Below are 23,076 nucleotides of genomic sequence, written 5' to 3' on the forward strand. Positions count from 1 at the left end.
TCACACTTCATGAGAAAACATGAATTGGATTTGTGTAGAGTACCTGGGTTAAGTATTCCAGACCAGGAGGGCAGTCTGGCATAAGAGTTGGCCCTGGCATCCATGTTATTGGAGCAGACTGAACTGGCATTGGATATTTGCCAGGCTGGTACTGGATAGGATGGGTACCACCAGTTGGCTGGCACAAGGGGAAGGTACTCGGCTGTTGGGGACTGTAGTACCCCATAGGCAAGCCTCCTGGGGAGCCCGCAGGTGCAGGGACAGCTGCTCCAGGAGGCCCTGTGTTCAAAAACAAATGGAAATGTTATACATTAACAATACAGCATGTTGGAAGTCAGCATGACTTTTCACGTGATGATATGGATCACACGACACCCATTAAAAATAACAAGATTTTCCAATTTCTGAGCGTGTACCATCACCAACAATGTACTACTGGTACTACCTATCAACTCATTCAGTCTTCTTACACTTTATGAGATAATTATTCTCATTTCAGTGCTGCAAAAATAAGGTTTGAAATATCAAGTAACATGTTAAACGCTATGCATCAGGTTCCTCTTCTGTGGATATACCTACTTCATTAGGTTATAGTGGGAATAGCACAAGGTTAGCACATAATTAGCATAAATTGTTATGTTTTTTTATTATTATTATTGTTTAAGGTCACAAAGACAGTAAGGCCTACTTAACTTCAAAGGAGTGCTTTTAATGACTGCTATCTAATTCCAGAATAGTTTCATCACCCCATACCCATTAGCAGTCATTCCCCATCTTCCCCCCCCACCCCACCCCCGCCCATGGAAACAAAGACTTGCCCAACCTAGGTATTTCATATAAATGAAATCGTATAACATGTAGCTTTTGTGTCTGGTTTCTTTCACTTAGCATAATATTTTCAAGGTTCATTCATATTGTAGCAGGTATTAGTACTTCATTCCTTTTTATGGCCAACTAATATTGCATTGTATGAATATGTCACATTTTATGTATCCATTAATCAGTTGAGGAACATTTGGATTATTTCTACTTTCTGGCTATTATAAATAACACTGCAGTGAACACTGGTGTAAAATTTGGTGTGAATATATATTTTCAGTTCTCTTAAGTATATTCCCAGGAGTGGAACTGACCGGGCGGGGCATATGGTAACTCCATGTTCAACTTGCTGAGGAATTGTCAAACTACTTTCCAAAGTGGCTTCACCATTTTACAGTCCCACCAGAAGTGTATGAAGGTTCTAATTTCTCCACAGCCTCAACAATGCTTGCTATTGTCTTTTATTTCAGTTATTTTACTGAGTGTGAAGTAGTATCTTATATGGTTTTCATTTTTTTATTGTTGTTTTTAAAGCAAAAGTAGTTTATTGAATAAAGATCTACACCATAGCCATTTTTTTGATAACTAATGACGTTGAGCATCGTTTCATGTACTTATTGGACATCTGTGTAGCTCCTTTGTAGAAATGTCTATTCAAATCCTTAGCCCATTTTAAAACTGGATCATTTCTCTTTTTATTGTTGGATTGTAAGTGCTATTTATATGATTTGGATAAAAATTTCTTGCCAGACAAATGGTTTACAAATATTTTCTTATTCTGTCCAATATCTTTTCACTTTCCTAATAGTATTCTTTGACACAAAAGTTTTTAATTTTTATAAAATTCGATTTATCTATTTTTCTTTAGTTGACTGTGCTTTAGGTCTCTATCTAAGAAACTTGTTTAATCTAAGGTTATGAATGCTTATATTTATTCTATAAGTTTTATAGAATTCTATAAGTTTTATAGAATAAATATTCTTACATGTAGGTCTTTCATCCATTTTTATTTCTATTTGTATATAGTGTGATATAGAGGTTCGAATTCATTCTTTTGTATATTGATATTTAGTTATCAGTACCGTTTATTTTTTAAAAAATTTTTTCCCCTTCCCTCTACTGCCCCGTCCCCCGCACCCCCCCCAACTGTGAGACAAGCCATTGTTGTTCTCAGTCTAGTTGTGGAGGACGCAGCTCACTGGCCCATGTTGATATGGGCATTGTGCTCTACAGGCTGAGCCAGTTAGTTGTCGTCGGCCGTTGGCTGGCAGCACACGGCAGCTCTCGCCCGCTGCCAGCTCCTTGCAGCAGCCCACGGCAGCCCAGCTCCAGGGCAAGCTGTTGTTCACAAACCTAGCTGTAGAGGGCACAGCTCACCGACCCATGTAAGAATCGAACCAGCGACTTCGGTGTTAGGGGAACAATGCTCCAACCACCTGAGCCATGGGGCCGCCCCTCAGTACTATTTATTGAACAGACAATTCTTTCCCCAATGGACTGTTTTGGCACATTGTTGAAAATCAATTGGTCATAGATGTTTGGGTTTCTTTCTGGAGTATCAATTCCATCCTATTGGTTCACATGTCAGTACTTATGCCAGTATTGTATGGTCTTGACTACTGTAGCTTTGTGCTAAGTCTGGAAATTGGGAAGTGTGAGTCCTCCAAATTTGTTTTTTTTGCCTGAAGAATGTTTGGGCTATTTTGAGTCCTTTGCATTTCCATATGTATTTGAAGATTAGCTTAGCAATTACTTCAAAAAGGCGTACTGTGTAATTGATAAGAATTGTGTTGAACCTGTACACCAATTTGGGGAGTATTGCCATTTAACAATATTTACTTTTCAAATTTATGAACATGGGATATCTTTCCATTTATTTAAGTCATCTTTAATTCCTTTCAACAATAGTTTGTTTTCAGTGTACAAGTCTTACATGTCTCTTATTACATTTATTCTAAGTACTTTATTCTTTTTGATGTTATTATATGCAGAATTGTACTATTACTTTCTTTTTTGCTTTTATTTAAATATTATTTCAATTACAGTTGACATACAGCATTATATTAGTTTCAGGTATACAACATAGTGATTAGACATCTATATAATCTATGAAATGATCACCTGATAAACCCGGTACCCATCTGACACCATACATAGTTATTACAATATTATTGAGCACATTCTTTGTTATACTTTACATCCCCGTGACTATTTTGTAACTCCCAGTTTGTACTTCTTAATCCCTTCCCCTTTTTCTGCCACCCTCAAACCCCCTCCCATCTGGCAAGCATCAAAATATTCTCCGTATTTACCAGTTTTTGTTTTATTTTGTTCTTTAGATTCCACATATAGGTGCAATCATACAGTATTTGTCTTTCTCTGTCAGACTTCACTCAGCAAAACACACTCTGAGTCCATCTTCGATGTTGCAGATGGCAAAATTTCATTGTGTTTTATGACTGAGTAATGTCCCATTGTATATATGTACCACCTCTTCTTTATCCATTCATCCACTGATGGACACCCAGGCTGCTTCCATATCTTGGCCATTGTAAACACTGCTGCAATGAACATATGGATGCTCATGTTTCTTCAAAGTAGTGTTTTGGGTTTCTTTGGATAAATACCCAGATGTTGGATTACTGGGTCCTTCTTTGTCTCTTGGTATAGCCTTTGTTTTGAAGTCTGTTTTGTCTGGTATAAGTATTGCTACCTCGGCTTTTTTCCCCCCATTTTTATGAAACATCTTTTTCCACCCCTTTACTTTTCAGTCTGTGTGTGTCTTTTTACTGGAAGTGGGCCTCCTATGGAGAGCACATGTAAGGGTCTTATTTTATTATCCATTCAGCAACCCTATGTTTTTCACTGGAGCATTTAATCCATTTACATTTAAATTGTTGATAGATATGTAGTTATTGTCATTTTATTATTCACATATTTTTTTTTCTTCTTAAAGAAATACCTTTGATATTGCTGGTAATACTGATTTGGTGGTGATGAACTCCTTTAGCTTTTTCTTGTCTGGGAAGTTTTTTATCTCCCCTTTTGATTCTACAAGATAGCTTTTTGGGTAGAGTAATCTTAGTTGTAGGTCCATGTTTTTCATCACTTTGAGTATTTTGTGTCAATCCCATCTAGCCTGCAGAGTTTCTGTTGAAAAAGCAGCTGACAGTCTTATCGGAGCTCTGTTGTAGATAACTGAGTGCTTTTCTCTTGTGTTTTAAGTATTCTCTTTGTCTTTAACCTTTGGCATTTTAATTATGATGTGTCTTGGTGTGGGCCTCTTTGGGTTCATCTTGTTTGAGATTCTGCACATCCTGGGCTTGTATGTCTATTTCTTCACCAGATTAGGGAAGTTTTCTGTCAGCATTTCTACAAATAAGTTTTCAATTCCCATGATGCAAATGTTGGTACACTTGATGTTGTCCCGGAGGCCCCTTAAACTCTCCTCTTTTTGGATTCTTTTTTCTTTTTGCTGTTCTGATTGGATGTTTTCTGCTACCTTATATTGCAAATCCCTGATTTGATCTTCTGTTTCATCTATTCAATTGTTGATTCCCACTAATGTATTCATTTCAGTTATTGTATCCTTCATTTCTGACTGGTTCTTTTTTGTTTTCTATTCCCACTGTTATGTTTCCTACCTTTTTGGTTAACTTTTCACTTAAGATCACTGAGCATCCTTATAACCAGTGTTTTAAACTCTGCAACTGGAAGATTGTTTATCTCCATTTTGTTTAGTTCTCCTGGATCTTTGTTCTGTTGTCTCATTTGGGACATATTTCTCCTTCTCCCCATTTTGGCTGCCTTGCTGTTTTTATGTACTAGGTAGAGCTGCTATGTCTCCGTCTTAGTAGAGTGGCCTTTTGTAGTAGGTGTCCCATGGGGCCCAGTGGCACAGTCTCCCTGCTTACCTGAACTGAGTGCTACAGGTGTGTCCCTTGTGTGGATTGTGTGCGCCCTCCTGTTGTAGTTGAGCCTTCGATGCTGTTAAACATCAACGGGAAGGAAAGCCCCTCAAGCTGATTGGTTGTGAGGACTGGCCATGATTACAGTGGAGGAGCTGAGGCAGGGGCTGACTCTACAGAGCAGTATTCACTTTAGTGGGGTTCTGGTGCCTGCCAAGTTTGTGCTTTAGGTGTGTCTTTTGTGGAAGTGGTTGGGTGGTGCTCTGGTATGATCTGAAGCTTGCCACTGGGTGTGCTAGTTCTGGGGACTCCTGGAAGGGACTCTTGCAGGCCAATGTCAGCCACTGCCTGTGTCCTATTTGGGGTCACTTGGTATAAGCTACAAAGTGATCTGCAGTTGGTTGCCACTTATGCTGGGATTGGAGGTGCCTGAGAAAGGCTAAACTGCAAACCAAGGCTGGCTGCCACTTGTGCTGGGCTTGGGGCTGCTTAGCAAGAGCTATGGAGCTTGCTGACGCTAGATGCTGCTTGTTTGGGTTTTGTGAACCTTTGATAGATTTTCTGCAGCCTGAGACAAAACCAACCGATTGTATAGAAAAGCCACTGGAAGTAGCTTGGGTGGATCCAAGAGTTGGGAGGGGCAGGGTCTCGGGAAATCACCAGGGAAGGGTGAACATGTAAGCCAGGCTGTTGGAGACTCAGGTATGGCGGCCACCTGTGTCTGCATGCTGGGTTGAAGGAGAGCTCAATAAAGAAACAATGGCTTCTGCTTGCAGTTCAGAGAGAAAGCTGCCCCTCCAGCCCTCTCCTTACAGCCAGACAACTCAGTTCCACCCTGTATGTCCCTGGCACCATTCGAGCTACTGCCCCAGTGCTGGAGTTCAGAGTAAGTCCATCAGCAAGAAAGTCCATGCAAGGGCCCTTTAAGAGGTGCTCCTTGGACTCCAGCAGCCATGCATCTCACTCAGTCACAATCTCATCTGGATTTCCCCGACAGAAGTTATGGCGACTTCTCTTTCTGGCACTCGAACCCTGTGCTGGGGAGTCTGGTGTGGAGCTGAGACCCCTCACTCATCAGGAGGGAACTTCTGCAACCAAGATATCCTCCCGATTTTTAATTGCCACGTGCAACTTTGGGACCAGCCTATTCCGTGTCTCTCCTTCTCCTACCAGTCTCAATGTAGCTTCTTCTGTATGTCCTTAGTTATCAGACCTCTGTTCAGCTGGAATTCAGGAGATTTTCAATGATGGTTGTTCTGTAGTTTAGCTGTAATTTGATGTGATTGTTAGAGGAGGCAAGCAGACTTTTCCTACTCCACCATCTTGACAGAAACCCACAGCTGCACTCATACTATTATTTTCTTTTGGATTGTTTATTGCTAGTATATAGGTATGCCATTGCATATTTGTATATTGATCTTGTATCTTACTACACTGCTGAATTTATTTATTAGTGCTGTGTATGTATTCTTCAGGATTTTCTATATACAAAATCATCTCATCTGCAAATAGAGTTTTGTTTCTGTCTTTCCAATTTGGATGATTTTTTTTTCTTCCCTAATTTCCTGGCTAGAATCCCTACTACCACGAAGAGAAATAGCATGAGAGAACATAGTCTCTTCTTTTTGATTTTAGGGGGAATGCTTTCAGCTTTTATTAAGTATGATGTTAGCTGTGGGTTTTTCATAATTTTATTAGTTTGAGGAAGTTCTCTTTCATTCCTAGTTTGTTGAATGTTTTTATTATGAAAGGATGTTTCATTTGGTTAAATGCCTTTTCTATATCCATTGATATGGTAATGCAGTTTTTGTCCTATATTCTATTAAATGGTATATACTCCAAAAAATTTTTTAAATTAAATTTATTGGGGTAACATTGGTTAGTATCATTGTTTCAGGTGTACAACTTTATATCATATATATATTCTATTGTGTGCTCACTGCCCAAAGTCTATATGACACCCTTACCCTCTTCATCCTCCCCCAAACACCTCCCCTGTGCCCTTTCACCAAAATATCATCTGTGTATATGAGTTTGTTTTATTTGTTCATTTATTGCTTTTTGTATAATATCCCATATATGAGTGAAATCATATGGTTCTTGTCCTTTTCTGTCGGACTTTACATCAACTAATTTTCATATGACAAACCAACCTTTCATTCTTGGGATAAACCCCACTTGGTCATGGTGTATAGCACTTTTTATATGTTGCTGAAGTTAGTTTGCTAGTATTTTGTTGAGCATTTTTGCACCTATATTTATAAGGGATACTGGTCTGTAGTTTTTATTTCTTGTGATGTTTTTGTCTGATTTTGCTAATAAAGTAATACTGGCTTTGTAGTGTGAGTGGGGAAGTGTTCACTATTCTTCCACTTTTTGGAAGAGTTTGTAAAGAACTGTTATTAAAATCTTCATTGAGCATTTGGTAGAATTCACTGAAAAGGCCATCTGGGCCTTGGCTTTCCTTTGCCAGAAATTTTCAATTTCTTATTCAGTCTCTTTATTTTTTATTCATATCTATTCAGGTTTTCCATTTTCTTTTGAGTCAGTTTCAGTTGTTTGTGTCTTTCTAGGAATCTGTGAATTTCATCTAGATTTTCTGATTTCTTGGCATAAAATTGTTCATAGTATTGCCTTATAATACATATTAATTTCTGTAAAATTGTTAGCAATATTGCCATTTTCATTCCTGATTTTAATAATCTATTTTTTTCTTGGTCAGTCTCGCTTAAGTTTTCTTAATATTGTTGATCTCAGAACCAACTTTTGGTTTTCTTGAGTTTCTCTATTACTTTTGTGTTCTCTATTTAATTTAGTTCCACTTTAATCTTTAGTATTTCCTTCTGCTTATTTTGGGTTTGGTTTTTTCCTACGGTGGAAAGTTGGGTTACCAATTTGAGATATCTTCTTTTTTAATGTAGCTGTTTACAACTATAAGTTTTCTTCTACGTACTGTTTTGGATTTATCCCATAAGCTTTAGTATATTGTTTTTGTTTTATTCATCTCAAAGTATTTTTAATTTCTCTTGTGATTTCTTTTTATTCCTTTTATTATCTATGGGTGTGCTGTTTATTTTCCTCCTATTTCTGATTTTCCAAATTTCCTTCTATTATTGATTTCTAATTTTATTCCACTGTGATAGGATATATTCTGTATGATTTCACCTGTTTTAAATTTATTGAGACTTGTTTTATGGCCTAACCAGTAGGTCTAGCCTAGAGAATGTCCTATGTACACTTGAGAAGAACGTATATCTGCTGCTGTGGGTAGAGTGTTCTATACATGTATGTTTGTCTCATTTGGTTTATAGTGTTGTTCACTTTTTGATCTTCTATTTAGTTGTTTCAGCCATTATTGTAAGTGGGGTATTGCAGTCTCCACTATTATTTATTGAATTGTCTATTTCACGCTTTAGTTCTGTCAGTTTTTGCTTCATGTATTTTGAAGCTTAGAGTACAAATAACTGTTATGTATTCTTGAAAGACTGATATTCCCATTACCATAAAATGTCCTTTTTCTCTAGTAACAATTTTTGTCTCAAAGTATATTTTGTGTGATATGAGTATAGCTATTTCATTAATACTTATTAGCAACTAACTCTGATATACTTTAACAGTGTTTTACAAACTGTAGATACATTTGTGGGCTTTGAAATCAATTTAATGATTCATAATTTTTTAAAAATAAGCCAACTAGATTAGAATACAATAGAAAATATCAAACTGTATTGTACTATACTACATATTCACTATATTATGTATTACTTGGTGAAATTTCTGTTGGTTATATATAAATACATATATATGTATTATTTAGTGTGAGTCATAGTAGACTGTCATCAAGAATGTTTGAAAGCCACTGATTTAAAGACCCTTCTCTTTAACCAATATAAAGAAAGGATAGATTCTATTCTAGAGTGGAAATGATGGAGACAATGTTACAAAACTGTGATGCACAATCATGGAGCTTGTCTTCACTGTGGTTAGAGATATTTCTCTATAGATCCACAGGGGAAAAAAATCTTACGAAAATATAGGTTAAATTGTAGTTTCTTTCTGAAAATTACTGTTTGTTCTTATAATGTATGTACGTGCATATATCTATTTTCTAATATATATGTGCTCATAAATTATTGGGATGTCAGTCAGACAGCATAAGATTTGCCTCATGTCCAGGTAAGTAAGCTAAAGAGAACAGGATTGGATAGCAGAAGTCCAACTTGGGCTGTGATGTTGAAGCTCCACAAATGAGATACTATTTCCCCAATAACCCAGGCTTTGGGTACCACCAGTCTATATACTAGGGAATCTGGATCTTTTTATAATCAAAAAAGCAATGCCACAAAACTGCGCAGCGAAGGAACTGACAGCTTCTGAAAAATGTGGACAGTTCCATTGAAAAGGTCACTATTGCAGAAGGAAAAGGTCACTACTGCAGAAGGAAGACTTAGAGAGAGACTTGAGAAAATGGGATAAGGAAGAGATGTTACTCTTTCAGAGAACCCAAAGAAATGAGGTCTGCACACCATGTAGATCTGGAAGGAACTCCTGTTAGAGGAAGCTATCTCAAATATGAAAAAAAAAAAAAAAGATAATAGCTAATTAAACCTTACTGAGTTTTTATTATGTTCTACATACTGTTACAACTACTTTACAAATATTAAATGTCATCATCATTACATCAACCCTAAGTAGTAAGTACTATTATTATCCTTAAGGTACAGAGGAGGAAACTGAGGCATAAGGAGGTTAAGCAACTTGATGAAGAGTCAATAGCTAACACGAGCATGGCAGTCAAAATTAAAAGTGAAACATTCTGACGGCAGAGGTACCGTTAACTAAAGTATGACAAGAGTCTCCCTAGATCAGAGACTAGGAAGATGAACATCCACAGTGGGATTCTGTGGAAGGCCCAGAACTGTAGGCTGGAAGAACAACTGTAGCAAGCAGGTATTTTCAATTCCTAAAATCCTTAGGTTCTACAGACCCTCCCACCACCACAGGACATCACAGTATAGAAAAAATAACGTTCAGCAGGCAGAAAGTTGGTCTCAGAACAGTAAGAGGTGACCAGCATAGAGCTAAAGCAGTGGCCAATGCTGAGAAAGCCAGCCACCATCAGGAAAGGACACTGCCTGAGAAGTTCTTTGGGATGAGAAATAAAACAAAGAAGGCAATCTCTGTAAGGTAAATTAGACAGGCTCAGATTCTGGTGATTTGGGCATCAGAGGGAGGAGTGCCTTTTAAAGCTGATGAAGTCTGGGACATTTTGATTATTCATAAAAATCCCACTCATGAAAGTCATGAATTAGGGGACGTCATCAAAATGGCAGTGTGAGGTGAGCCTCTGTAAAGCTCCCCTGGAATTTACAACTTATCGAACAACAATAACTCCACAAAGGACTCCCTGCACAGCAGACAGGCAAGATGAAGAGGCCCACTACTAAATTCACCTCAAGGTGGCCAAATAGCACTCGCGAGCTGGGGAGGAAACAAGGGAGAAGTGCGGAGACGGAGCCGTGGGGGCGCAGGACGCAGACCTAGCTCAGTGCTCCGAGCTCGCTGCATCCTGGAACTACCGTAGCTGCTGGAGAGGGAAGAACTCGGACTGCTAGGGCTATCCTTATGGCCCACAGGGCTGAGGGGGCAGCATATAACACGGCTGAACCCAACGCTCACGACAGAGACCTCGGAAAAAAGACTGAGGAAAGAAAGCTGAAAACGGTGGCTTAAGCCCTCACTGCCAGCAGAGAACGGGAGCCTTAGGCACTGAGACTGGCAGCCCCCTCCCTCCCCTCTCCAGAAATCGCCCCATCCTCACCTGCCCAGTGCTAGAAGCGGAACAGTAGCAGTGTCAGATCAAAAGAACAGACCATTTGCTGTTCTGAGAACTGTAGGCGCAGACACAGATTCGCAGCCCAACTACTTCCGGCAAAGGGGAGGGAACTGTGGAAGCAGGACCGGCTGTGGTGGTGGTCCCCGCCATAGCTCTGGGCCACCTCTCACAACTCACCCGGCCCCTGGCCCCACCTATCTGGGCGGATCCCTGCAGGAGTAAACAGAACTGCTGAAACATACGGGCTCTGAATCTGGTAAAGGAAGAGCTTTGGAACTTCAAAAGCTCTCCGCATACCCACACGGACAATGCGCCCTGTGACCCAGGTGAACTATTAACAGAAAAGTAGCCTGTCTCCCAGGGAATCCCAAGACTGTGTGAGAAGCTGGAATAGTACAGAGAAAACATAGCACTACTGAGTGAGAAAGAAAAAAAAAAAAAAAAGGCTGCAGTCGGAGAGAAAATAAAACATTCTAACAACAAGTACTGGAAAACAAAAGAAATACCTCTTCCTATCAACCTGTTGCAGAAGCCACTCCTGTAGATGTCTAGGAAGAGAAATAATAAATCAGTGATTGCCATGAATAACCAAGGCAACAAGACAGCTCAGAAAGAGAGTGAAAAGTCTCCAGAAAAGGAACTTAAAGATATGGAAATATGTGACTTAAATGACAGAGAATCCAAGATAGCAGTTCTGAAAAAACTCAGTGAGATGCAAGAAGACACTGAAAGGCAGTTTAATGAACTCAAAAACACAATAAAGAACAACATGAAAATTTTACGAAAGACATTGAAATTTTAAAAAAGAACCAAAAAGAATTTCTGGAGATTAAGAACTCAATAGAAGAAATTAAGAATGAAATAACCAGCTTAGGTAGCAGAGTTGACTAGATGGAGGATAAAAACAGTGACATCGAAGATAGATGGAAATCACACAGATGGAAGAAGAAAGAGACTTGAGACTTAAAAGAAATGAAAGAACTCTACAAGAACTTTCTGACTCTATCAGAAAGAGCAATATAAGAATAATGGGCATACCAGAAGGAGAAGAAAAAGAGAAGGGAACAGAGAATACATTCAAACAAACTGTTGATGAGAACTTCCGAAACTTGTGGACAGAACTGTATCCTCGAATCCAAGAAGCAAATAGAACACCTAATTACCTCAATACCAACAGGCCTTCTCCAAGGCACTGTATTGAAGCTTTCAAAATCACGGACAAAAAAAGAATCCTCACGACAGCCAGGGAAAAAAAGACGGTACCTACAAAGAAAAGCCCATTAGATTATCATCAGATTTTTCAGCAGAAACTCTACAAGCCAGGAGGGAGTGAACCAAATATTCAATCTATTGAAAAAAAGAAATTATGAGCCAATAATAATATATCCAGCAAAGATATCCTTTAGATATGAAGGAGGAATAAAGACCTTTCCAGACATAGAGAAGCTGAGGGAATGTTCTAATACAAGACCTGCACTACCAGAAATACTAAAGGAGGCTATTCGACCACCATCAACAGGGACAATTTGTGGCAACCAAAACATAAAAAGGGAGAGAGTAAAGGCCTGAACCGAAATATGGGAATGGAGAAAGTAAGCATGCTGAAGAAAATGGAACACTCTAAATATCAAACTTTGTTTTACATAAACTTAAGGGTAACCACTCCAAAAACATCCAAAACTGAAATATATACTGTAATAAAAGAAGAAACAGAGGGAAACATCATAGAATACCACCACACAGAAATAACAGACATACAACAAAAAGGCAAAGAACAATGGAGACACAGCCTTATCAGAAAACTAAAGATAGAATGACAGGAAATCCTCACGTATCAATCATCACCCTAAATGTAAATGGACTGAACTCACCAATAAAAAGTCACAGAGTAGCAGATTGGATAAAAAAACTAAACCCAACCATATGCTGTCTCCAAGAGACACATCTCAGCTACAAGGAGAGGCATAGACTCAAAGTGAAAGGGTGGAAATTAAACTCCAAGCAAATGGTACCCAGAGAAAATCAGGTGTAGCCATAATGATATCACATGAAACAGACTTCAGGGTGAAAGAGATAACAAGAGACAAAGACGGACATTTCATAATGGTAAAGGGGACTATACAACAAGAAGACATAACAGTCATCAATTTTTATGCCCCAATCAGGGAACACCGAAATATACCAAGCAACTACTAACAGAACCAAAGGGAGAAACTGACCGAAACACAATTACACTAGGGGACTTAAATACATCATTGTTAGCTATGGATAGATCATCCAAACAGAAGATAAGTAACGAAATAGCAGCCTTAAATACACATTAGATGAAATGGTCATAATTGAGTAATATAGAGCACTTCGTCCTAAACGTCAGACTATACATTCTTTTCGAGTGTACATGGAACATTCTCAAGGATAGACCATGTATTGGGAGATAAAATCAGCCTCAGCAAATTTAAGAAGACTGAAATCGTACCAAGCATATTCTCTGATCACAAAGCTTTGAAATTGGATATTAACTGCAAAAAGAAAGCAGGAAAAAACACAAAACATGGAGATTAAACAACATACTTTTAAAGAATGACTGAGTCAAAGAAGAAATTACAGGAGAGATCAATAGATACATAGAAACAAATGACAATGAAAACACATCCTACCAAAATTTTTGGGATGCAGCCAAAGCAGTTTTAAGAGGGAAATTTATATCATTACAGGCCTATCTCAAGAAACAAAAAAAATCCAAAAAAAAAATAACCTCATGTTACACCTTAAAGAACTAGAAAAAGAAGAACAAGTGAAACCCAAGGTCAGCAGAAGAAAGGAAATAACAAAATCAGAGCAGAACTAAATGAAACAGAGAACAAAAAACAATAGAAAAAATTAATGTGACAAACAGCCGGTTCTTTGAAAAGATTAACAAAATCAACAAACCCTTGGCTACACTCATTAAGATAAAAAGAGAGAAGAAACTAAAATCAGAAATGAAAAGGGGGAAGTTATCACGGACACCACAGAAATACAAAAAATAATCCAAGAATACTCTGAAGGACGAGATGCCTCCAAATTCAATAACCTAGAAGAAATGGACAAGTTCTTAGAAACATATAGCCTTCCAAGGCTGAACCATGAAGAACTGGAAAATCTAAACAGACCTATGACCAGTAACGAAATTGAATCAGTCATCCAAAACCTTCCCAAAAGCAAAAGTCCGGGACCACATGGCTTCACTAGTGAATTCTACCAAACCTTCAAACAGGATCTAATACCAATCCTGCTCAAAGTCTTCCAAAAAATTGAAGAAGAGACAGTACTCCCTTACTCATTTTATGAGGCCAACATTACCCTGATACCAAAACCTGGTAAGGACAACACAAAAAAAGAAAACTATAGACCAATATCTCTGAAGGACACAGATGCAAAAATACTAAACAAAATTCTAGCAAATCGAACACAACAATGCATTCAAAAGATTATTCATCATGACCAAGTGGGGTTTATCCCCGGGGCACAAGGATGGTTCAACATCCGCAAATCCATCAATGTGATACATCACATAAACAAAATAAAGGACAAAAATCATATGATTTTATCAATTGATGCAGAAAAAGCACTTGACAAGATACAACATCCATTTATCATTAAAACACTTAATAAAATAGGTATAGAAGGAAAATACCTTAACATAATAAAGGCCATATAAGACAAGCCCTCAGCTAATCTCATAATTAATGGTGAAAAACTGAAGCCCTTTGCTCTACGTTCAGAAACACGACAGGGCTGTCCCCTATCACCTCTGCTTTTCAACATAGTGTTGCAAGTCCTTGCCAGGGCAGTCAGGCAAGAGAAAGAAATAAAAGGCAACTAAATTGGGGATGAAGAAGTTAAATTGTCACTCTTTGCCCATGACATGATGCGATATATATAAAACCCTAAAGACTCCACCAAAAAGCTATTAGAAACAATCAACGAATACATTAAAGTTGCTGGCTACAAAATCAACGTACAAAAGGCCACTGCATATACTAACAATGAAATCTCAGAAAAAGGAATACAAAAAACAATTTCCTTTGCAATTGCAGCAAAAAGAATAAAATACCTAGGAATAAACTTAACCAAGGATGTGAAGGACTTACATGCTGAAAACTATAAGACATTTTTGAAAGAAATTGAAGAAGACACAAAGAAATGGAAAGACATTCCGTGCTCATGGATTGGAAGAATCAACATAGTTAAAATGGCCATATTACCCAAAGCAATATACAAATTTAATGCAATTCCCATCAAAATCCCAATGGCATTTTTTAAAGAAATAGTACAAAAAATCATCAGATTTGTTTGGAATCACAGAAGACCCCAAAGAGCCAAAGCAATCTTTAGAAAAAAGAACAATGCTGGAGGTATCGCACTCCCTGACTTTAGCATGCACTACAGGCCGACAATAATCAAAACAGCATGCTATTGGCAGAAAAACAGGCACATAGTCCAATGGAATAGAACTGAGATCGCAGAAATAAAACCACATAAATATGGACAGATAATTTTTCACAAAGAAGCTAAAAACATACAATGAAGGAAAGACAATCTCTTCAATAAATGGTGCTGGCAGAAATGGAAAGCCACATGCAAAAGAATGAAACTGGACTGCTATCTGTCACCATGTACCAAAATTAATTCAAAATGGATCAACGTCTTAAGCATAAAACCTGAAAAAATAAACTGCATAGAAGAAAACATAGGTACTAAACTTATGGACCTTGTGTTCAAAGAGCATTTTATGAATTTGACTCCAAAGGCAATGGAAGTAAAAGCTAAAATAAACGAATGGGACTATCTGAAACTTAAAAGCTTCTGCACATCAAAAGAAACCATGGACAAAATAAAGAGGCAAGCAACTGAATGGAAGAAAATTTTTGCAAACAGTGCTTCCGATAAGGGCTAATATCCATAATATACAAGGAACTCATGAAGCTCAACAACAAAAAAACAAACACCCCAATTGAAAAATGGGCAGAGGACCTGAAGAGACATTTCTCCAAAGAGGACATACAAATGGCAAATAGACTTATGAAAAAATGTTCAACATCACTAATCATCAGAGAAATGCAAATAAAAACCACAATGAGATATCACCTCACCCCAGTCAGAATGGCTATCATCAACAAGATAAATAGTAACAAGTGTTGGAGAGGCTGTGGAGAAAAAGGAACCCTCATCCACTGTTGGTGGGAATGCAGACTGGTGCAGACACTATGGAAGACAGTGTGGAGGTTCCTCAAAAAATTACAAACAGAATTACCATATGACCCAGCAATCGCTCTCCTGGGTATCTACCCAAAATATTTGAAAACATTTATGCAAAAGACACATGTGCTCCAATGTTCATTGCAGCTTTGTTTACGGTGGCCAAGACATGGAAACAACCAAAATGTCCTATGATAGATGAATGAATAAAGAAGTTGTGGTATATATACACAATGGAATACAATTCGTCGGTAAGAAAAGATGATATAGGACCATTTGTGACAACATGGATGGATCTTGAGAGTATAATGCTAAGCGAAATAAGTCAGACAGAAAAAGCAGAGAACCTTATGATTTCACTGATATGTGGTATATAAACCAAAAACAACAAGAGAACAAGACAAACAAATGAGAAACAAAAACTCACAGACACAGACAATAGTTTAGTGGTTACCAGAGGGTAAGGGAGGTGGGGGAAGGGAGATGAGGGTAAGGGGGATCAAATACATGGTGATGGAAGGATAACTGACTCTGGGTGGTGAACACACAATGGGATTTATAGATGGTGTAATACAGAATTGTACACCTGAAATCTATGTAATTTTAGTAACAATTGTCACCCCAATAAATTTAAAAAAATATAAAAAATTTTAAAAAAGTAAGTCATGAATTATAAAACTATTTCTCCTAATACTATCTGAGAACAGGCCATGATATAAATCAACATTCCTTTAACGAGGAAACATTCCTCAAGCTCATTTCCAGGACCAGTAGCCGGGCTTGCCACTAGTGATAGGAAGTGGTGTAAAAACATGTCTATCATCAAGGACATCCAGTGCCGTGTAGAACACACAGATTTGTAAGAAAAAGTGAATGGTCACGATGAAGTGAGAAACTGGTGTAATCAGAAGTAGAGGCACAGTGTGTGAAGGGATAAGAAAGGAGGGCACCTGACACAGGCAGAGGAGGTCCCCTCTGATGTAAGTTCTGTCACATTAGACTGGGCAGGCAACTCCAAGGTGGACAGTGTTACAGGGAGAAGAGGTGCAAAATGAGCAGTTGCACAGGGGAGGCTCAGTACTGAGGGAGTAAAGGCCACGGAGGAAGATTTAGGGGACAGGGCTAGAAAGGAAGGTGGAGGGAGTGACAATTATGAAAGACCTATGCTCTGTGCAAACAACTTGAAATTTAAGCCAATGAAATGGAAAGTGGAGTGATTACTTTTACACTTAGAACCTTTATGAATAAGAAAGTTCGATTAGGCAGGAGGTGCTTACAGGAGTCCAGTTAGAAAGCAAGGAAGTTTGACTGTAAGGAAAGGAGAGAAAGTCAACAAATAATATTTAATAGTACTGCCTTGGCAACAGATTGGATGTGAGGCAAGATTCTTGAGGGTCTGACTTGGGTCCCTGTGGGCCTCAGGAGTAGAGAAAGAAGAGAGGGTATGTGTTCGGGAGCATAACGTCAAAGATGGATTGAGAATCACTGAGTTTGAGATCCAGGGACATCCAGGGGAAGTGGTCTATATGCAGTTGGAAATGCCAGTTTAAAGCACAGAAGATCAATGTGGGGATAAGGGAATCATAAGTGGTTAAAGGTAAATAAAATCACGCATATTACCAAGATGATATAGGAGAATGTGTAAAAAGACAGGTGAATGGAGAGGTTACAGAGGGAGAAAGGGCAGGGCCACAAAGGACAAGAGAGTGGACCAAGGAACTCTAGAGAAACCAATTTTGAAGGGAGGGTAGAAGAGAGTTCTTGACAGAGACTGAAAGTCAGAATAGACTAAAGGCAAAATAATGGTAACTAGAAACAGTGTCAAATTAGAGCTAAATGTGGGGGGAAAAAGGTATCTAGTATCTAGTATCTTTATCTAGTATCTTTAGAAAACAATGGAAGAAATTACATGTTTCAGGTTGTCATGGATTCCTTTACTTCCTTTAAGAATTGTGTTTAAGGGTACTCAAGTTGGACTGGAAATCAGCTATCCCTCCCTGCTTTTTTAGAATTGTCGTTAAAAACAATGCAACTAAGAGTCATATAAACTATCTTAAAATACTAATTGTTGTATCATTTCAAAGAGTTGATGATCAATTCTTGTGATATTCACCGTGTGATTTTTAACATTAAATTATTTCATGTAATAATACTTAAAGATGAATAAATCAGAAAGAAAATTACAATTTAGATTGTGGGGCTATTCAGTATAAAGACTACATTTCTAAGAAAAATTATACACAAATTTATGTAATCAAATGATTTAATATAAGTAGATATTATTCAGAGATGGTGTGAGAAGGGAAGGAAAAACTGACAAATTATGTGTGGGAAACCAGTATATTTATACTCCTTTTTGAGCTCTGAAATGCTATTAAGGGTTCTGCTTTGTTTGGCAGAAAAGCTAAACAAAACACGTTTAACTTCGTGTAACCAGTATAACTATAGTGTCCCACACTATTGAAAGAAAGAAGTCTGTTATGAAGCATTGTCCCACCAATACTAGTGTGAAAAATACTGCCTTAAGCGATTTGTGTTTTCTTAGTTATTTTGAACATTATCATCCTTTTTCATTTCAAGAAATTATGTCATTTTCTCTTTAAATAGAATACATAAAACAAAAACTTCTTTAACTATTTTTTAAAACATATTTGGGACAAAATTATTTTGGGGAAGAACACATCTACAGTATTATAATGCAATGGAAATTACATAATTGAATTGAAAGAAATTAATTAAAGCCAAATATTTCAAGTTCAAGTTCCTTAACATGAATCACAGGGATGTGATCTGAGTCACCATATGAAAGTATACAGTTCAGTCAGCAGGTGGCAATCACAGTAAATTTCTATTACTATTTTATAACAAAATTCATTAGTTATATGCATGATAATATTTTCCAACTTATGTAGTTATTTGTTTTGAAGGATGTCTCCTACTGTCTTGCTATTTTTTTTTTTTTTTATTTAGAGAGGAATAGACAAATACGCCCAGATGAGCAGAATATGATTTAAAAACCATTGTTTGCTTTTTAGAAATGGTGGAACTTCTGCTCTAGTGGAATCTAGGTACCTGAATTCCACAAGAACAGAAGCTCCACCGTTGTTCTTCTAGGAATGATTGGTGAAAATAAGAGAGACTATGTAGATCATGTTAATAGTCACTGAAATAAAATGCAGAAAAATGGTCAGATACAGGAAGATTGTGATTAAGGATTGTCAATACCTTGGATTTAGCAGGGTAAGCCAGCAGTGAGGGGTTATGCTGGATCAGATCCACACAGCAGGAACACAAGAGGGAAAGGGAGAAAGGAAGACCTGCTGTTTTCAGAAAACCCTCCCGGGTCAAGGGCTTCCTGATCTCCATGGATCATACGTCTAGAGCCAAAACAACATCTCTGCCGTCATTCTGCGGGACTGGGCTTTCTTCTGCCTTTTCACAGCCTAACTCAATGGTTTCCACCTCTAAATATACATAAATATATATTTAAAGAAATATTACTATATCTATCATTTTCTAAGTCATTACAATGTATTTGAATACAATCCTGATTAGAAGTATTTCCTTAGTCAAAAGTATAATTTTTATTCTTAAAATTTTATACATTGCAAAATTATGTTCTGAAAAGACTAAATCAAATTTCCACTAGTAGTATGAGTATCTCTATTTCCTGAGTCACCAGCAGCAGTGCATTCAGATTTATTAAAATATCTGTAGAATTACGAGCTCCGTAATCAGCAGTCAGTGCTATTCACCTCCATTTCTCTTGCCATTTGTCCCATGTATGTCTCATACCAGATCTTCATGACCAGTGCTTTTGGACATATTGTTTTTTCTGTGAGCCATGGTCCCTTCCCCCTTTGTTTGATTGAGAAATCCCTTATCTTGCCAGCAACACGTGACTTCCTCAGTTAGGGTTTCCCTCAGATCGCTGGTAGATCAGTTACTGTCATCTGTGCCCCTACAACACTCTTCACATTTCCATAATCAAGCAAAGAGAATGCTATCAATGTTTGTGCAGCTTACTTCCTCAGTAGCCTATAAATCCTATGAAGATGGGACTACGTTCTAATTGACTTCTAGTAAACTCTGTGACGTCCTGTAGGCATTCAACATTTATTCAATCACTCAATTAATTAATTTTATAAGCAATTTTAATGATTAGTATGGTTTTCTGGAGAGAGGAGAGACCTTTTCTGAATATTTAACCTACCTGGTACAAAGTGGGAATTGTAGTCAGGAGGGTCATCAGGCAACTTTATGTGATTTTCCACTTCATCTGCAGGTTGCTCGGGGGCTGTGGGTACTACACCTTTGTGGAGAGAGGTGACATGATTTACAATGGAAATGATAATATGATAATAAATTCATTTTTTCTTGTTGGTATGCATCCATGAATGTAACCAATATGACATACACTCATATTTCTTACAAAAAACATAATTCATTAAGTGTATTAGACACTAACCTATTAATATATTTGGTGAATTTTCAGGCTGAATATAGATTAAAAAATAAAACATGGTAATTATACCATGATCAAAGCAACGAGCTTTCAGTAGTTCAGCTGACTGGATGCTGATTCCTACCTCCATAAATTCCTTGCACAGTATCAAGTATTCTTTTTCCTATTATGTAATAGGAAAAAGTCATACATAGAGTGAATCTGATTTTTTTCCTGAATGCTTTTTGGAAAATGGCTTGTTTAGATAAATACAAAACGTAACATAGCAAATACTAAATTCAAACAGAGCACGATGAATACCAAAAGGTTTAAAAACCAGTGGTGCCACACACAGTTCAATTTGAGGTGGTTTAGTCTACATTCCAGTGACTCACACTTTTACCGTATTCTTCCTAAAAGCAACCTAAGTCACTGTAATTGCTTCAAGGGAAGTACTGGAGTCACTTCTCATGATGTTGTACTTTGTCCTCTTGTTGAAATTAGAGAAACTTCTCCCTGGATTCACTATAAGGAGAAGTTCGGAACCTCTTAACTGACCGACTTTTATCTTATAAACCCACAAATCCCAGAAATGTGGTGTTTCTCTCCTTATATCATATCCTACATTGCTTAAAAATGCAGGGGCTACTTCTGAGCCCTCCTCTATGAAGGCAGGCTGTCGTCTTTTTATCACTATCATCTCTCTTTGCAGACTTACTTAGCTTACTTTACCCAAGCTTGCCCACACACTTTAGATCTTTCAGTACATGTGTGCCAGTATGAATCCCTTTACTCCTTTCTGTCAAAGACAGATAGGAATGTTCACATGTATAAAGGAATATATATACATATATATGTACATATGTATATATATATATATCGTCAGGCAACTTTATGTGATTTTGTTTTTGATATATACATATTTGATTTGATTTGATATATATACATATATACGTATACATATACATATATACATATGAATGAATGTATATATTCTTCAAATACTAAACAATAAAAAAAGCTTCAAAATGAAATAAACTCCAATTTTTTAAGGGAAAGTAATCACACAATTCACATTTGAAAATAAAACATTAAAATTTATTCATAAAAACTTACCTGACATTTTGAAGAATTCCAATTAATCCTGAAAAATAAAACATTTCATACCTTAAAACATACATACATAGTTACATTATTACTTAGCGATACATGTAACAAATTCTGGGATTCTTTCAGCCTCCAGTTGCCTCTCACTCATTCTTCATTAATTCAACAACTATTTAGTGAACATGTATTATGTACTAGGTACTATTACAGATGTTGAAAATATAGCAGTAAACCAGATGGACACTCTGCTAGACATTATATTTTAATGGAGTGAGATACAAAAACATGTCAACAAATATTTAAGATTAAATTTAGATAGTATAGTGATGAAGAAAGTGAAAGTTTAAAAAAAACATGGAGAGTTCAGAGAGGCTCAGCGAAAGCCTCTCTCAGGAGGTGATCTTTGAGCTACTTGAACTATAAAAGGAGGCATTACACCAAAAATGTGGGAAGAGTATTCCAGAAAGCCAGAAAAGTAAAGTCAAAGGCCTTAGGGTGGCAGTGAGCCTGAAATATTCACAGGAGAGAAAGAGGTCAGGTGTGACTGGGACAGAGAGGATGAAGAGAACCGAGGTAAGGAACAGAGACAGCACCTGATCTTACCTAACGGCCGTGGCAAAACAGAATTTGTTGTGACTACAGTTGGGTAGTCTTTGGAGGACTTAAATCAGTGGAGCGAGCTGATCGGATTCCTACTTTATAACATTTTTTTCCTACTTTTTTGAGGGGAAAGCGTACAAGCAGGGAACAGTGACAAAGGATGGCAGCAGTGTTCCAGCTGAGAGCTGATGCTGGCTTGAACTGGGGAGGTAACATTGGAGAGGGTTAGGTGTGGTCAGATGCATGACATGATTTAGGAGAACCTACCAATGGCCTAAGAAGAAGGGAAGAGGAATGAAGGATAAGTGTCAGGGTTAGGCCAGGGTAACTGAGTTGATGGCAATGCCATTAACTGAATAGAGAGGAAGATGGTGCGGGAAATGGTGGGAACTACGCAGGGGAGGAATCAAAGGTTCAAATTGGTACGTTATGTTTAAGAAGAGGCCAAAAGAAGACATACTAAACATTTAAGTCCAAAATATGTGTGGGGGGCAGCCGGTTGGCTCTTTTGGTAAGAGCATGATGCTCGTAACACCAGGGTTGCCGGTTCAATCCCCGCAGGGGCCAGTGTGAGCTGTGCCCTCCACAACTAGATTGAAACAACTACTTGACTTGGAGCTGATGGGTCCTGGAAAAACACACTTAAAATAAGTGTTAAAAAAAAAAAAAGAATCCGTGTTCAAAAAATATATATACGTGTGTTTGAACAGTATGAGAATAACTCAAAGAAACAAACTAGAAGCTGAGATTTGAAACAAGGGGGTGGATTTCATTAACTCAATCAAGAAAGAAAAAGGTTATCAGAGACAGGAATTTCAGTATTTCAGGTTTCTGAGCGATGACAAATAACAAGGAGAACAACATCAACAAGACTAGTTTACTGAATGCTTATCAAATGTCAGGCAAATTATGGCGCACTTTTCATATATTACCTCTAGTAATAACAGCATTTCTCTAATATTTCTCAAATGGCCAACCTTGCTAAACTCAGTACTTCTAAATCCGAAGTCTATTTCTTTCCAATGTGTCATCCTGCTTCTCAGAATACAGAAGGTGGTCACTGTTGTTCAAGCAGAGTAGAAAGTCCCCCATATAGAGTAGGGGTGCCAAAGAAGCATTAC

General features: G+C 37.6%; 1 protein-coding gene across 2 annotated transcripts in view; it reads right to left on the minus strand.

Annotated features, from left to right (window-relative positions):
• The window catches only part of PLSCR4 (phospholipid scramblase 4), a 72,732-nt gene that overhangs the window by 17,886 nt on the left and 31,770 nt on the right, over window positions 1-23,076 (minus strand). The window contains exons 2-4 of one of the 2 annotated variants that reach the window (XM_081077002.1): window positions 21,365-21,392; window positions 20,018-20,116; window positions 44-279 (exon numbers count right to left, since the gene is read on the minus strand). In XM_081077002.1, the coding sequence (XP_080933128.1) occupies window positions 44-279; window positions 20,018-20,116; window positions 21,365-21,371 (342 nt within the window). In that variant the 5' untranslated portion in view covers window positions 21,372-21,392. The remainder of the gene's footprint in view (window positions 1-43; window positions 280-20,017; window positions 20,117-21,364; window positions 21,393-23,076) is intronic. The other variant, XM_081077003.1, reaches the window with a different exon arrangement.

Source organism: Rhinolophus hipposideros, assembly GCF_964194185.1.
Source record: "Rhinolophus hipposideros genome assembly, chromosome: 2".
In the NCBI taxonomy this organism is placed as follows: Eukaryota; Metazoa; Chordata; class Mammalia; order Chiroptera; family Rhinolophidae; genus Rhinolophus; species Rhinolophus hipposideros.